Source organism: Bos indicus x Bos taurus, chromosome 25 (genome assembly GCF_003369695.1).
Source record: "Bos indicus x Bos taurus breed Angus x Brahman F1 hybrid chromosome 25, Bos_hybrid_MaternalHap_v2.0, whole genome shotgun sequence".
Classification (NCBI taxonomy): Eukaryota; Metazoa; Chordata; class Mammalia; order Artiodactyla; family Bovidae; genus Bos; species Bos indicus x Bos taurus.
In genome coordinates, this window is record NC_040100.1 from 38,438,984 (window position 1) to 38,456,262 (window position 17,279).

The window sequence follows — 17,279 nt, forward strand, 5'->3', positions numbered from 1 at the left end:
CCCCCTCTTGTTCTTATGATCTAAGAGGTTAAGGACCAGGGGCCCCAGCTGTGACAAACCAGGAGCAAACACCTTGTCCTGGAAGATGAAACCCTGATTGGGAAAGGCGTTGGGATCGTTTCTCTAGGGAGAGAGGAACAAGATGCCGCACCTACCAGACCTGCTTGTCCTGCTCGCCCACTTGGCCGACATCACACGTGGAATTCAATCCTTCCGTAGGTCAAGAGGGTATTGTTTCCCTTCCAGATACAAGGCTGGACCCTGGCGGGATTTCCCAGTGGTTACGTGGACTGCGGCGTGAATCCCTGTACCACCCTAGCTGTGAGACAGTGGGTTGTAATAAGTCATTTACCCCCCAGAGCCTCAGACTTTACAGTATAAAAGAGGACAAGTATAGTACCCACATCAGGAGTTTGTTGCAAGGATTAACAGAGGGGATGATGGTGACAAGCTTCTCCTGGAATAGTGGTGCTCAGTGGCACACCCAAGGGAGCAAATACTGGTTCTTGAGAAATAAAAAAGACTTTATACTTTTTTTTTAAGCTTTTTTTGCATGAAGCACAGATACAGGGACCTCCCTGATGGTCCAGTGGCTAAGACTCTGTGTTCCCAATGCAGGGGGCCCAAGTTCAATACCTGGTCAGAGAACTAGAGCCCCCCATGCCGCAGCTGAGAGTTCACATGCAGCAACTAAAGATCCCATGTGCCACAACTAAGACCTGGAACAGCCAAAGAAGTCAATAAATATGTGATGTGCGCGTGCGCAGTGGCTCTGTCGTGTCTGACTCTTTGCAACCCCATGGACTGCAGCACTTCAGGCCTCCCTGTCCTTCATTATCTCCCAGAGTTTGTGCAAACTCATGTCCTTTGAGTCGATGATGCCATCTAACCACCTCATCCTCTGTCACCCTCTTCTCCTCCTGCCTTCAGTCTTTCCCAGCATCAGGGTCTTTTCCAGTGAGTCGGCTCTTCAGGTGGCCAAAGTATTGGAGCTTCAGCTTCTGCATCAGTGCTTCTCATAAATATTCAGGGTTGATTTCCTTTAGGATTGACTGGTTTGATCTCCTTGCAGTCCAAAGAACTCTCAAGAGTCTTCTTCAACACTATAATTGGAAAGCATCAATTCTTCGGCACTAAGCTTTCTTTATGGTCCAACTCTCACATCCATACATGACTACCAGGAAAACCATAGTTTTGACTATATGAACCCGTCAGTTTGTCAGCAAAGTGACGTCTCTGCTTTTTAATACACTGTCTAGGTTTGTCAGGGATTCCCAGCTGGCACTAGTGTTAAAGAATCTGGCTGCCAAAGCAGAAGATATAAGAGACCCGGGTTCCATCCCTGGGTGGGGAAGATTCCCTGCAGAAGAAAACAGTAACACACCCCAGTATTCTTCCCTGAAAAATCCCATGTAGCCTGGCGGGCTACAGTTCATGGGGTTGCAAAGAATTGGCTTTCCTACCAAAGAGCAAACCTCTTTTCATTTCAAACTTATTTCAAACAAAGCAAAATAAAGCCAAACCAACTTTGCAGTTGCTTAATCAGAGATGTAGCCTGTGGGCCTGGAGAGTCAGGGGTGAGAGGAAAGGATGGTTCCTCTCCCAAGCCTGCAGCCAGCTGGCTCCATGTGCAGGGCTGGCCTGACTGTGGGGCTCTGACCCTTGCCTCCCCCACCATACCTCACCCCACCCCCATCCCCACAATCAGTCCCTGGCAGCTGCCCTTTTCCGAACCCTCTGCCCAGGCCATTCCAGGCTACAGGATCAGCCCCGCCTGGCCACTCCTCTACTTCTCCGCGGGTGGAGGGGGAGGAGGCGGGAGGCTGGCTCGTGGGGCGGGCCGGCCCGGGGCTGAAGCGCTACAGCAGCCTCTCTCAGAAGACCAGCCATGTCCAGCCCAGGGCTCCGGCTCCTGCTCTTGCTGCTGGCGGCCCCACCACTGCAGCCCTCCTGGCTGCCACCGCCAGACACCCCGGAGGGTAAGGCCACCATCACGGGCTTCATCCTCTCCGCGCTGGACAGAGCCACGTCCTTCCTGAAGAAGAGGCTGCCTGAAATCAACCTGGATGGCGTGGTGGGGTTCCGGATGCTGGAAGGTGGGTGCACTGTGGTTGCCCTGGACTGGCCATCGAGAAAGCAGTTCTCAGCCTGTCACCTGCCTGCTCTGCATCCCGGGACCAGCCCACCTTCTGGTCCCCGAATACAATGCTCTGACTATAAGGAAAGAGGGGCAGAGGGTGGCTGGCCCCTTTTAGGGTGTCTAGAGACCCTCTGTGATCAATTAATTTTTTTTTCAGAAGCAGGAAGGATTCAGAGGCCTCTCAAGAAAAGATTTGGAAATTATTATTTTCCAGGGAGGAAATGATTCATTTGACAATCCCTCCCTCCTGACATGCCAGGGCTTCCCGGTGGCTCAGCAGGTAAAGAATCCACCTGCCAATGCATGGGACACAGGAGATGCAGGTTTAATCCCCAGGTTGGGAAGATCCCCTAGGGTAGGAAGTGGCAACCCACTCCAGTATTCTTGCCTGGAAAATACCGTAGACATGGGACTCTGGCAGGCTACAGTATTTGGGGTCACAACTGGGCTATTAAGGACACCCCCTCCAGACATGCCAGGACCAAGGCTAGCAGAGGGAGTGTGCCCGCCCTGGCTCCCTCTACATCCAGCCAGAGCTGCCTGAAGGCTCCGAGAAACGAGCCAAGTGTTTGTTCAGCTTTGAGGGATATAAGATCCCCGAGGAGTGGGCTGGAGACAGGCCAAGGCAAACAGGTAGCCACCCCCGACAGTCACCAAGGGTTTCAGGGAGCCCCTCCCTGACCCCAGCGACAAATCCCAGGCTCTGGCTGGCCCCACTCCTGTGTCACCCCATCTGTGTTGCCACAGCAACTTTCCACACACCGAGACGCTAGATCCCAGCAGGAGGTGGGGCTCTGGGACCTTCTGCACTGTGTCCTTGCGGCCTCCCCACGCCGCTGACCCCCATCCCCAGGCTGCGTCCTGGAGACCCTCAAGACCCTGGTCCCCTCCCCTCCAGGCCAGGATCAGGGTGGGTCTCCTTCATGTAACCCTGGTCCCGTCTTATAACTCCTCTGTTGTTGTTTAGTCACTAAGTCCTGTCGGACTCTTTGTGACCCTATGAACTGCAGCCCACCAGTCTCCTCTCTCCATGGAGTTTCCCAAGTAAAAGTACTGGAGTGGGTTGCCATTTCCTTCTCCAGGGGATCTTCCCCACCAAGGGATCAAACCTGAATCTCTGGTGTCTCCTGCAGTGTCCAATTCTTTGCAACCCTATGGACTGTAGCCCACCAGGCTCCTCTGTCCATGGGATTCTCCAGGCAGGAATACTGAAATGGGTTGCCATTTCCTACTACAGGGGATGTTCCCAACCCAGGGATCAAACCTGCATCTCCTGCATTGGCAGGTGGATTGTTTACCACTAGCACCACCTGGGAAGCCCTATTGCTGCACAAACTGCCCCAGGATTTAGCTGCTTGAAACAACAATTATCTCCTGGCTTTTGTTCGTCAGGAATCCAGGAGCAGCTTGGCTGTGAGGTTCTGGCTCGGGGTCTCGTGTGAGGTTCCCATCCAGATGGTGGCCAGCACTGTGATCATCTGAAGGCTTCCCAAGTGCTGGCAGAGCTGCCCCATTCACACACAGGCCTGGTGGGTTGGTGCTGGCTGGCGGCCAGAGGCCCCTGTTCCCCACCACGTGGGCTCCTCCAGGGACTGCTTGAGCATCCTCATAGCTCAACAGCTGCTTCACCCAGAGCAAGTGACCCAAGAGAGAGCTAGGCGGAAGCCTCAGTGTCTCTTACAACCTAATGCTGGAAGTCACAGGGGCTTCCCAGGTGGCTCAGTGGTAAAGAATCCACCTGCCAATGCAGGAGACGCCAGAGATGCAGGTTTGATCCCTGGGTCAGGAAGATCCCCTGGAGGAGGGCATGGCAACCCACTCCAGTATTCTTGCCTGAAGATTCCCATGACAGAGGAACCTGGCGAAGAGTCGAAGATGACTGAGTGACTGAGCACACACTTGGAAGTCGCATGTCGCCATTCCCCCAGTTTCATGTTGGTTTCACTGACTGGCCCCATTCCAAGGAGGAGGGGGCCGAAAGGATGGGAAAATGAGCTGGCTACCACAGCCCACCTTCTAAGGATCCTGCCTGCATTCTCAACCTTCCTGGGAGAGAGAGGGGGGTTCACATTCTGGGAGGGGTCCGGTGATAAGAGATTGCCCATCGATCTCCTGGGTCCTTTCTGCTTGGGGCTGGACAGGCAGACACTCACCTAGGAGAGCAAAGGGTCCCTCCAGCTGCTTCCAGCTGCCTCAAGGGGGTTCCAGAATGCGGCATCAGCTGCCACACACGCAGGGAGAAACAGGAACAAGCCGAAGGACCTAGGATCACCATGAGGTCAGGTTGGGCTCACCTGGTCTCTCTGATGATCAGCAACCCTCCTGGGACTCTCCATCTACAGGTTCAGCCAAACGATCTAGAACAAGGCTTCAGAACTAGACTGCCTGGTTCAAGTTCAGAGAGGGAGCAGAATTGGGGGAGGGGAGTTACAGAGCCCATTATCCCACCAGACTTGCTCAGCACCCTCCTTAAACCTCGTCCACTCTGTCCCACGCAGTGCCCAACCTGACGGCAGCTGCCCTACCTCATCTCACTGCTCAGCTCTGCCCTGAAGCTCCCCCTCACATCTCCTCTCTTTCTGGCTACCCCCATGACCTTCTCTTCCAGCCACCCCATCCTCTCCCACCCCTTCTGGGCCACTGCTAGTCCACAGGGCACCTCTGTGAGAATTAGAAAAGGGTACCACCTTTCTCGAGTCACTTGACTGACATCTGCTGGAAAATTGTCTTAAAACATATACAAACCCATGATAGGAATGTGTGTTGCACTTGTGCAGTGTACAACCTGCTCAACTGTACACAGCACCTCTCCACTCTGCAATCTGAGTCTCTCCCTCATTTTTTCCCTCCTGGACCACAAAGCCTAAGTCTCTAACAAATAGTAATAGCTAAACGTTATTAAGTGCTTTTTTTTTGCACTCTGGACAATGCTAAGTCCTCTATACGCATTAGTGCTAAGTTACTTCAGTCATGTCCAACCCTTTGTCTAACCCCATGGACCTCAGCCCACCAAGCTCCTCTGTCCATGGGATTTTCCAGGCAAGAGTGCCAGAGTGTGTTGCCATTCCCTTCTACAGGAGATCTTCCCAACTCAGGGATTGAACCTGCATCTCTTAACGTGTCCTGCAGTGGCAGGCAGGTTCTTTAGCACTAATGCCATGCATTAGCTCATTTAATCTTTATAACCCCATCTCCAAGAAGTAAGGAATATCATTACTCCCATTTTACAGATGGAGAAAGTGAAGCAGAGAGAAATTAAATGACTTCCCCAGGTCACCCAATGAGAAAGCATTAGAGACAGGATCTGAACCCTGGCCCCCCTCTCCAGAAATCAAGCTCTTAGCCACCACCTTCCCTCACTCTGACCACCACTCCCTGCCCCGCCAGTACCCAGCTGAGCTCCACAGAGGCCTAATTTCCAATAAACTCAGCAAATATTGTCCCCTCAAGAGCTGGAAGAAGCCGAGAGGCTCAGCATGTGTTATAACCGGGAGTTTATTTTCCTGTCCATGTGGTTTGTCCAATGTTGGGACGAATGAACTCTGCTTCCCCCTTGCAGTGCAGCTCAGAGGCGTTCAGGAGAAGTGGGCTCTGGACTCCCAGCTGCAGCCGCTCAGCCTGCGTGTGGGCAAACTGGTGGAGAAGTTGGCTCCTCTCCTCCACGATTCCATCTTCTACCTCAACCTGAGTGACCCCGAGTACCTGAGACGTAAGAGCGTGGGTGGGGTCCCGTTTCTTCAGGAGCACACACAGCTCCTGGGGGCATCCACTGAAGACGCCTGGTGCAGCTTCAGTCAGTGTCAGGGAGGCTCTGGGAGGACCTGTAACCATCTGCCCCGGGGGGTGTTCCATCATCCTTGACTTCAGCTTGAGAGGGCAGGTGGAAGGTAGGGAGCGACTCTCCCTTATTTTTTCAGCTCATGTCCAGGCTTGGGGGCAAAGGATCATCCCAGACCAGAGGAGAGGGAGGGTTGAGATCTAAAAGGTAATCTGGCCCTTCGCACAGCAAACATTAGCATCTTGCCAGTATCTTTCTTCTCGGGCGTAGAATGCAGAGCCTCTGTCTCCTTGTCAGCCTGGAGTCATCCTACCAAGGGCCCCCTCCCTATAAGCCCTGGCCTGAGTTGTTCCTGGGCGGGGGCGGTGGGAGGTATAAGCCAGCTCCTTGTGTGGTCCAGCCCTGCCTCCCAGGCTCCCTCTCCCAGGTCCAGGAGGGTAGGTGGGGAGATAACTGGCCCTCCCAAGCATCGGCCTGCTTCTCTGTATGTGGGGTGCTCCACCCTCTCCCCTGGAGGAGGAAATGGCAACACATCCCAGTATTCTTGCCCGAGAGATCCCATGGATGAGGAGCCTGGCGGGCTACAGTCCATAGGGTCTCAAAGAGTCGGACACAACTTAGCAACTGAGCATACACCCTCTCCCAGGCCTGGTCCCTAAGACCATCCCAGTCTGGCTCATCCTGTGGTTGGTTCTGTAAGAGCTCCATATTCTAATAGAACCAAAGGAGGCAACTAACCCTACCTAGATATCTCAAGCTTCCATGGGGTGCAGTAGATTTACTCAGAGCCTGTCCCAACATGGTTCCTAGTGATTAAAAAAAAAATTCAGATAAAAAGCTTTTGGAATATTTCAAATGCAGTGCTCAACCCTCAGGTAATGCTCAGAGCCCTGAAGGCACCCAAGTGCAGTCAGGGCTGCCAGGGGAGGGACAGCCAGTTCCTGGGCTCAGAACCACAGGAGCCTGGGGGGTGGTTAATCATGGAATGGCTCACTGCTCCTGTGTCTTCCCCCACTCCCGCCTCTCTACAGAGTTCCAGCTGACCATCGAACCTGGGTTTTGGAAGCTTCCACATGCCTGGACCCGCACCGAGTCCTCCATGGTCTACCCCACTTTTGAGCAGGAGGACTCCTTCTCAGAGGAGCTCAGTGACTTGTGCCTGGTGCAGCTGCTGGGAACCGGGTGGGTCCCCTGGACCTGCCTCACTTCCTGAGGACCCCAAAGTGCCTGCCTTCCGCCAGTCCTCTGGTCCCACTTGCTTCCCAAAGCCCCAGTGCTGTGCTGTGCCAAGTCACTTCAGTCATGTCCAACTCTTTGTGACCCTATGGACCATAGCCCACCAGGCTCCTCTGTCCATGGGATTCTCCAGGCAAGAACACTGGAGTGGATTGCCATGCCCTGCTCCAGGGGATTTTCCTGACCCAGGGATCAAACTTGCATCTCATGTTTTCTGCATTAACAGGCGGGTTCTTTACCATTAGTGCCACCTGGGAAGCCCCCAAAACCCCAGGGGTTTTGGGCAAAACTAGGTGCCAGCTCCCCTGAGAGCTGTTCCTTGTCCCACCCTCATCTCTGAGTCAGCCCCCACCTCCATCCAAGGCTTCCAGACACCCATCTCCATGCCCTGCACCTCCCAACTGACTAGTCTCCCCATACCAGAGGGATCTTTCCAGAAAGCACATCTGATCACCCCACCCCAGTGTGAAGCTTCCTTGGTCTCAGGTAAAGCCTCAACTCCTCTGCCCTCCCCTGGTGGCTCAGATGGTAAAGAATCTGCCTGCAATGCAGGAGACCCAGGTTCACTCCCTAGGCTTGGAAGATCCCCTGGAGGAGGAAATGGCAACCCACTCCAGTATTCTTGCCTGGAGAATCCCACAGACAGAGGAGCCTGGTGGGCTACAGTCCATGGGGGTCGCAGAGAATTGGACACGACTGAGCAACTAGCACTTCCTCTGCCCTCCCAGGTCCCCAGGGTCCTCTGGTCAAGCCCCTGGGGCCTCTTTTCAGACCCTCAGATGCATCTGTTCCCTCCCACTGCAGGCCTTTGCCCATGCCCAGAAGTCGCCTCTGTGGGATCTCTTCCCCTCCTCACTGCCTTACCCCAGCCCCTGTGCTTAAGTAACTGCTCACACGTTAGGCCAGCTCCAGCATCCTGCTTCCAGAATCTTCCCTGACCCCGTAGCAGGAAGGTGACCTCCCACGGCAGACGAGTTCTCCTAGCCAGGTGCAGTTCACGCTTGTTTTATGGTTCTGCAGAACAAATGTGAACTGCATCCGGCTAAGAGAACAGGTTCCAAAAAGCAGGACAGGGCTGTAAGTTCCAGAAAGAAGGACCCAGCCTTGTTGAGCTCACCATTTTGTCCTGCTGTGCAAAAGGCTTGGAGGAAACCCTCCAGGGCTAGCCCTAGGTGCAGGGACCCATGGAACCCATGAGCAGAAGAGGCAGCAGGTGCCTGGGCCCCTGCTGTCTCAGCATCCTTCAGAAAGGTGTTTGGGCCAGGACACGGTTGGGCTTGCAGAGTGGCTCTGCTACAATGAGGGACCTGCCCCTTCCCTTCTATGGCGCAGGCCTGGCACAGGGGATGTGGGGGACAGGCCGGGCCCAGAGATCTGCTGTTTAGGGCAATTCTGGGAAAGATGGTACTGGGGAGTCCCACGGAGAAATGGGATGTCACAGCCCCTGGTGGCTCCCCTCAACCCAGAACAGCTCCAGCGTCACCTCCCTGTGCCAGAGAGACTGATTCAGCTGGTCCAGAAAAGGACACGTGTTTTTATCTGGCTCAGCTTCGAGCCTGGACCCTGCTGGGGGCTGTAGTAACTAGAGGGGGAATCAGGACCTGGGAAGGCTCCAGACCCCCAGGCTTGATTCAGGACGCTCTTAACAGCCTGGAACCACTTCTCCCGCAGGACAAACAGCAGCCAGCCCTGCCGGCTCTCCAATTTCTGCAGGAGTCTCATGACCAGGCCCGGCTGCTCTGGCTACTGCCTGTCCCACCAGCTACTCTTCTTCCTCTCAGCCAGAATGGTAAGTGCCCGGCGTAGGCCCAGCCATAGCTGGAGAAGGGGAGAAAATGACCAGAAGGCGCTCTCGACAGTGTGGTTTTGCACATTCACGCCAAGAAAATAAGTGGGTTTTAAACCTGTGCTTCAGACCTCAGGAGTGGGAAATTGCATGCCACTCATCGGCCGTGAAATCCAACCAAACTGGTGGCGAGGTTGGGGGTGGTAGTGTTGAGGTTCTGTTGGACAAAGAGCTTTGCTTGCTGAACTGGATCACAGGGCATCAACGAACCAGAGAAGGGCTGGGAGAGGAGCCGCAGAAGTAACTCAGTAAACAACAGATGGAAAAGGTCTTAGAACAAAGTCAGTCACTAGCTGCTTCCAGAAAACCAGGCCAAGACCAAAAGAGACCCACCATCACCTCCCTGTGCCTAACACTCTTTCAACCCCAAGCACTCAGATTTTTTCTAAATACTCATTTTATTTTACTTTGGCCTCATCACATGACTTGCAGGATCTCAGTTCCCTGACCAGGGACTGAGCCAAGGTCACAGCAGTGAAATCACAGAATCCTAACCACTAGACTGCCAGGAAACTCTTGCTAAATACTCATTTTAAACATATATTTATTTATATACAAAGCAGAGCTTGCTATCTCTATTCAAAAATGTTACTCAATGCCCAGAAATTCTTAATCAAGAAAGGACTTGTTGATTTTAATAGATTTTTAAATTATTATTTATTTGCAAATTGTCACAGCCCAGTGTTTTTGTAAATACAATAAAAGCCAAATTACAAGGAAAATTGTTGTGATTATTAGATTCAGCAGATAGAAAATTAGTCGGACATATTGCTATAGCAGTTTTTAAAGCCTGTTCTCATCACCTGTCCTTTTCTCCATGTGGTGAGACCAATCTGCAGTCCAGGCTCTTTTTTTTTTTTAATTGGAGGATAATTGCTTTACAATGTTGTGTTGGTTTCTGCTGTACAATAACATAAATATATATATATGTATGTCCCCTCCCTCTTGAGCCTTCCTCCCCTCCCCCATCCCACCCCTCTTGGTCATCACAAAGTACCAGACTGGGCTCCCTGTGGCATATATCAGCTTCCTACTAGCTATTTATTTTACGCACGATAGCATATATATGTAAATGCTCCTTTCTCAGTTTGTCCCACCCTCTCCTTCCCCAGCTGAGTACACAAGTCCGTTCTCTATGTCTGCATCTCTATTCCTGCCCTGCAAACAGGTTGATCAGTGTTATTTTTCTAGATTCCATATGTATACATTAATATATGATATTTGTTTTTCTCTGACTTACTTCACTCTGTATAACAGGCTCTAGGTTCATCCACCTCACTACAACTGACTCACGTTCATTCCCTTTTTATGGCTGAGTAATATTCCATTGTATATTTTTACCACACCTTCTTCACCCATTCATCTGTCAATGGACGCCTAGGTTGCTTCCATATCCTGGCTATTGTAAATAGTGCTACAGTGAATGCTGGGGCACATGTGCGTTTTTTGGATTGTGGGTTTCTCAGAGTGTATGACCAAGTAGCAGGATTGCTGGGCCATATGGTAGTTTTTTCCTTTGTGAAGCACTGTAGCTGCCTGCTACAGCGTGGTTAGGCTGGAATCAGCTTGCAGTGACAGCGGCTAACAGCTTTAGAGAGCCCCCTGGTGTCCGGCACTCCCACCCACGCCGGCGCCCCTCTGGTGCAGCACCCAGAGGCATCACTTTCTTCTCCCCATGAAGACCCTTGAGGCTCATGATAGGTTAACTTAGGTGGTAGAGGTCGCACAGTTCCTAAGTGGCTGAGCCAGGACTTGAACCCAGCTCTCTCCGTCCCCCAGTGACTAAGCCTCCCATGGCTGGGAGCACAGATGGGGAAGAAATTTGGGGAAAAAGGAGAAAGATCTGCTGTCAAAGGCTGCTGCGGCTGCTGCTAAGTCGCTTCAGTCGTGTCCGACTCTGTGCAACCCCATAGACGGCAGCTCACCAGGCTCCCTCATCTCTGGGATTCTCCAGGCAAGAACACTGGAGTGGGTTTCCATTTCCTTCTCCAATGCATGAAAGTGAAAAGTGAAAGTAAAGTCACTCAGTCATATCCAACTCTTAGTGACCCCATGGACTGCAGCCCACCAGGCTCCTCCATCCATGAGGATTTTCCAGGCAAGAGTACTGGAGTGGGGTGCCATTGCCTTCTCCAGCTGTCAAGGCAGCCACTTGCAAAACCATTTCAGAATAGCAGGTGTTTCCCTGTAACAGAGAGTGCATCTGCCGCCCACTCTCTGACTTGTCTCTCTGTTTGTTTCCCCAGAGGGGGTGCACCAAAGGGCTGTTCCGCCAGAGCCAGCGCTACATGAACGTCTTCTGCGCCAACATGATGGACCTGAACCGGAGAGCCGATGCCATCGGATATGCCTACCCGACCCGGGATATCTTCATGGAAAACAGTGGGCCCCACATTCTACTCTAGGAACAGAGCTGCAGGGTGTCCCTGATTTCAGGCAAACACACACACACACACAACACAGAGTAGGGCTGCCAGGCTTAGCAAATGAAAATACAGGATACGCGGGTAAATCTGAACTTCAGATAAACAATGAATGTATTCTTAGTATATCCCCAACATTGCATGGGCTATCCTTAACTTTTTTTTTAATTCATCATTTTTTTGAAACTCAAATTTAAGTGCACATTCTGTATTTTTTCTGCCACTGTTTTGACTGCTTCCTGCCCCCAAAAGCTGACCCAGTGGTGGAGCTCTGGACAGACTGACCAACTAGGTGACTGGCAAACAGACCCTTAAAGCCTGAGAGAGGAGACTGAAAGAGGAATACCTGGTGGCTGCTCCTTTGCTTGGGTGTCCAGGCCCCCGTACTGACCCTGACTCTTGAGCAGCCCTGACCGAGGCCCTAAGTGGAAGCAGGACTTGGGTCTAGGGGCCCCTGCTCACTAAGGCAGGCCCTCAGGGCTGCCTCCTTCCAGCCACTGTGGGGTTTGTTTGTTTTTGTTTTATGGCTGCACTGGGTCTTCATTGATTTTTTTTTTTTTTTTTGGCAAGGGCTTTCTCTAATTGCAGTCAGCTAGGGATACTCTTCCGGAGAAGGCAATGGCAAGCCACTCCAGTACTCTTGCCTAGAAAATCCCATGGATGGAGGAGCCTGGTGGGCTACAGTCCATGGGGTCGCTATGAGTCGGACACGACTGAGCGACTTCACTTTCACTTTTCACTTTCACACAATGGAGATGGAAATGGCAACCCACTCCAGTGTTCTTGCCTGGAGAATCCCAGGGATGGCAGAGCCTGGTGGGCTGCCATCTATGGGGTCGCACAGAGTCGGACACGACTGAAGCGACTTAGCAGCAGCAGCAGCAGCAGGAATACTCTTCACTGCAGTTTGCAGGCTTCTTATTGCAGTGGCTTCTCTTGTTGCAGAGCACAAGCCCTAGGGATGAGCTTCACTAGTTGCAGCTTGCAGGCCCTCAAGCTCAGGCTCAGCAGTTGTGGCACATGGGCTTGGTTGCTCTGAGGCACGTGGAATCTTCCTGGACCAGGGATCGAACTGGTGTCCCCTGCATTGGCAGGCGGACTCCAATCCACCGCACCACCAGGGAAGTCCCAGCCACGGTGCTGACTGTCCACCTCCTGGTGCTGCTTCTCTCTAGCAGATGGTACCATGGTGGCCTTGGGGAGGGGGAATAGGTGGGCCTGGGGGGCAGGCCTGCAGAGGGTCCCCTGTCTTTGCTTCCAGTCGTGTTCTGTGGGATGAGTGGCTTCTCCGACTTCTACAAGCTCCGGTGGCTGCAGGCCATTCTCAGCTGGCAGAAGCCGCAGGAAGGATGCTTTGGGGAGCCAGGTGAGCTGCACTTCCTCCCTGTCTGGGAGCAGGGGTGGGGCGGGGGGGTGCTGGGCTTCTAGGCCAGGTGGGGAAAGGATGCAGTGGTGTTAGGGATGTGGAGAGAGACGTGCACCATGCGTGTCCACACACACACGTGCACACAGATACACACAGGTGTTGGGGATGTGGCAGCAGATCAGTGCTTGCGGAAACTTCCGGTAGTGCCTCCAGATTCAGGAGACCTGTGTTGCTTGAGGTGTTGTGAAGAGGAGGGGGCTTAGCCAGTAGTTATTTCAGTGTTTATTTATTTAGCTGCACCTGGTCTTATTTGCCACACATGGGATCTTAAGTTGCAGTACCCAGGATCTTTTTTTTAAGTTGTGGCAGATGGGACCTAGTTCCCTGACCAGGGATGGAACCCAGGCCCCCTGCATTGGGAGCTCGGAGTCTTAGCCACTGGACCACCAGGAAAGTCCTAGCCAGTAACGTTTAAAAATCCATTGACTCATTGTACACCAGAAACTAACACAACATTGGAAAGCAATTATACCCCAGTTGAAAAAAAGAAAAACAGAAATACAAAAAAAAAATCCATCTTGAGAAGTTCACCTTCTACTCTTCTCCCAGCTGCTGAAGATGAAGAATTACCTAAAGCCATTCAGTACCAACAGCATTTTTTGAGAAGAGTGAAGAGGCGAGAGAAACAGTTTGCAGGTAATGAAAACACCCAAGGGAACTTCTTGTCAAGAGGCCCTAGGAAAGATACACACAGCTCACACTCCAGGAAAACAGGCCCCCAGCACCACCGAGGGGCCCGACTGGAGGGTCTTTGTGTTTAGGAGCTGAAGGGAAGGGTAGGAATCAATGATGCCCTCCTCTTTGAAAGTGGGGAGTCCAGAGATGCTGTCTCCAGTGATGGGAATGTAAAAGAGATGTTTAAGTGTATTTTACACTGAACATCACAGAGGTAACCCCTCTTGGTCAAAGTCTAATCAGGAAAACAGAACCTGAATTGGGAACTTCAGCAGAGGGAATTGAATACGGGAAACTCATTTCAGAGGTGCTGCAAGAGCTGAAAACAGAAAAAGTAAGAGAACACAGAGGTTAGCCACTGCAGGACGCCCCCGTCCTCCCTGGATGCAGAGCTGGAGGGACCGTGGGAGGAGCAAAGCCTGTGGAGGCTGGATGCAGAGGAGATGGGGCGGGGGGCAGGGGGAGAGACACCTGGCTTCTCCCCTCGTCCCACCTGTGCTTGCCTGTGGTGGGCAAGGCAGTCTGGTAAACGTATTGAATAGTTTGGAGGGGTTGGTGCACTGGGATTTGGAGCAAAGAAGGGCGTAAGGGGGATCTTTGACCCAGTGGACAGGTGACAAGCACAGTTCTGGTGGCCACGTGTCCTGATGTTCCCAGTTTACACCTGCCATCCTGGAGCCCTTTTATTTATTTTTTGGCTGTGCCACATGGCTTATGGGATCTTAGTTTCCTGACCAGGGATCTAACCAGGGTTCCTATCATTGAAAGCCTAGAGTCCTAACCACTGGACCTCCAGAGAATTTCCCTGGAACCATTATGAACAGTGCCCCCTTCCCTGCCAAACGTGTCCTAGTTGAGATGAGTTCGCTATGTAGTCAGTCCATCAATGTAGAGAAAGAGAGAACACGCTATGACTATTAATGCATTCCAGGTGGTGCTAGTGGTAAAGAACCTGCCTGCCAATTCAGGAGACAGAAGAGATGCAGGTTCGATCCCTGGGTCGGGAAGATCCCTGAATGAGGGCATGACAAGCCACTCTAGTGTGCTTGCCTGGAGAATCCCATGGACAGAGGAGCCTTGTGGACTACAGCCCATAGGCTCACAAGAGTCGGACATGACTGAAGCCACTTAGCACAAAAAAAGATTTCTTTTATAATTATTAATAAAAATTAAAATAATTACAAGGCAAGAGCAGGAAGGGAGGTGAGCTGGCCAGCACAGAGATGTCCAGCACACACTGGGGAATGATTCCAACAACTAAACGTCTCACCAGGAACCCCACCACGGCTTCATCATCTACCTGCAAGTGACAAGAGAGGAGAGTGACGACGGGTTTGTTTTGTAGCTGCCACCAAAGGCTGGGCAGGGAGAAGGGGGAGGGGGAAGAGTTCTCAGGGGACCTCCAGGGCCCCCTGCCTTGGCAAGGTCTGCCTGACCCAGGGGCTGGGGCTGCCTGTAGCCAGCGGTAGAAGACCCACTGTGCACTTCTGGAGAGCTGGTTGCTCCCTTGAGACTGACAGCTAGACACTAGGACCGCCCTGAGGGCTGGAGAGGGAGCTGCAGAAATCCTACAGCCTGAGGTCCTTCCTGGGGCCCCTGAAGGTTGACCAGCAGCCCAGGAAGCTGGGAGAGGCGTGTTCCTTCTTTCATTTATGACATGCACACCTGTTGACTAAGGGCACAAGATTTGAAGTCAGACTGTCTGGGTTCAAATCAGCTTCTGCCTTTCTTTGCTGTAGGAGTTGCTCAATCTCTCTGAGCCTCAGTTTCCTCATCTGTAAAATGGGAACCAAGCAGTGCCTCATTCATAGGGGACTTGGGAGGTCAATTTCAGATCATCATGCAACGTGCTTCCCACGACGTTTGTCCTATGAAGGTCGCCAGTAAGCATGGATTGCCAGGCTTAGTAATTAGGCTCCCTGAAGTCTGCATCCTCTCTCCCTCAGAGGGGCCTTCCCTTCTCCAGAGGAAAGTAAAGTCATGGCTGCCTTCAACCTGCTCAGAGACTAAAGGTGGACAGCTCATTTTGAGCTCAGAGGACTCATAATAAGAGGCCATTATAAATAATGTCAAAGGAGCTCCTGGCCCAGGTTGCTGTTTGGACAAACATGGGAATGGGTAGGCCCCAGGCAGGACTGAGGGAGGCTGTCAAGTAGAAGAAATGAGCTATAGTCTCCAGGGTTGAGATTTCAGCTCTGCTCCCAGACTCTCTGTTTCTGCATCTGTGAAATGGAGCCATAGGGTGCTGTTCTAGAAGGTCTCATGCAGGTCCTGAGCATAGGGGAAGGTGGAAAGAACTGGACCAGGATGTGGCCTCCAGGAAGGGGCTCTGGAGCGTGAATCACAACATAGAGTCACCCCTGCCCATGTAAGGAAGTCTTTCAGATAAGACATAACCTCCCAGATGAGGTTCCAACTGGCTGAAGACATTTCTTCCCAGAGGGGAGACTTTAGCAGCCAACATTTATGGAGATTGGCAGGTGGGTGCCCAGCCCTGCAAGGGGGATCTGGGGACACCAGGCTGGCCAGAAGAATATCTGAGAAGTTCTCACAGTGGAGCAGTGGCTGCCTGCTGCGCCCCCCTCCCAGGACTCACAACAGGACCTCTGTCTGTCTCCCCAGACGGCTGCTCCTCCCACAACACAGCCATGGCTGTTGCAGCCCTGGGTGGCTTCCTCTACATCCTGGCGGAATACCCCCCAGCAGAGGGAAAGCTGCGGCCACCCACAATGACACCACCCAACGGCCACTGACACAGTTCCACGCCTGCCACCACCAGGAAGATGAAGCCCAGACCTTTAGTCCATCATATTCTTAAGTCCTGGGGTGCAGGTCGCATCCTGAGGCGGAAGCAGCTGAAGCAAAGAACCCAGGGTCATCGCTGTCCCCCTCACCCCCGGGGATCTGGGCCAGGGAGGTGGGGCCGGAATGGACCCAGGTGTGGGAGCAGATGAATAAACGTAGAGTGCAGCTGAGTGGGGTGTTGGGTCTTGGTTCTCAGCCTTTCAGACTTCTAGGGCTCCAATTCAGACACAACTGAAGTGACTAGCACACACGCGCATTACACTTATAATAACTTGGCAATGGAATGACAAACACCTAAGTGGGGAGAAAAGTAAAAGTCAGAAACTTGCCAAAGACTGCCTGCCACCTGCAACTCCTGGTTGATTGAGAACAGAGGATTTCCGGGAAGTTGACAGCAGACCAACTTGTTTGCTGATGAGTTTTTGGCACCTGAACACTTGTGCTGGCTCCTGTGTGGCTTGTGCATTACAGAGGCACCAAAAGGCCACCCTAACCCAGGACGCTGCCTTTGGCTAGCTATATAGGACATTATGTGACCTGTGGATTAGTTAATAGAATTCTATCGGTGTGAACCATCCTAATATTACTTGACCCGTGCTTATGTAAGAAAATCCTCACAGAGGCTACATAAAGTGTTAAGATGCGGTACATAAAAGTGTCTAGGTGATGCTTCATGATGTCCACAGCTTGGCTGAAATGGTTCCAAAAATGTGTATTATGAATGAAGCGCAAACATTAACAATTGGTAAAGACAAGTAAAAAGTACACAGAGGTTCTTTATGCTGCTGCTGCTGCTAAGTCGCTTCAGTCGTGTCCAACTCTGTGAGACCCCATAGACGACAGCCCACCAGGCTCCCCCGTCCCTGGGATTCTCCAGGCAAGAACACTGGAGTGGGTTGCCATTTCTTTCTCCAATGTATGAAAGTGAAAAGTGAGAGTGAAGTCGCTCA

General features: G+C 52.2%; 1 protein-coding gene across 1 annotated transcript; it reads left to right on the top strand.

The window, feature by feature from the left end:
- The first annotated feature begins 1,837 nt into the window (after positions 1-1,837).
- Positions 1,838-16,499, top strand: C25H16orf89 (chromosome 25 C16orf89 homolog). The gene is made up of 8 exons (XM_027527851.1): positions 1,838-2,096; positions 5,700-5,849; positions 6,950-7,100; positions 8,826-8,943; positions 11,247-11,382; positions 12,685-12,789; positions 13,399-13,485; positions 16,147-16,499. The coding sequence occupies exons 1-8, from the start codon at positions 1,889-1,891 to the stop codon at positions 16,275-16,277; spliced, it is 1,086 nt and encodes a 361-aa protein (XP_027383652.1). The 5' UTR covers positions 1,838-1,888; the 3' UTR covers positions 16,278-16,499.
- The last annotated feature ends 780 nt before the right edge of the window (positions 16,500-17,279 follow it).

Coding starts and splice junctions, on each gene's coding strand:
- C25H16orf89 (XM_027527851.1), top strand. CDS start 1,889: ATGTCCAGCCCAGGGCTCCGGCTCCTGCTCTTGCTGCTGGCGGCCCCA. Junction 7,101..8,825: donor GTGCAGCTGCTGGGAACCGG/GTGGGTCCCCTG, acceptor CTTCTCCCGCAG/GACAAACAGCAGCCAGCCCT. Junction 12,790..13,398: donor AGGATGCTTTGGGGAGCCAG/GTGAGCTGCACT, acceptor CTCTTCTCCCAG/CTGCTGAAGATGAAGAATTA.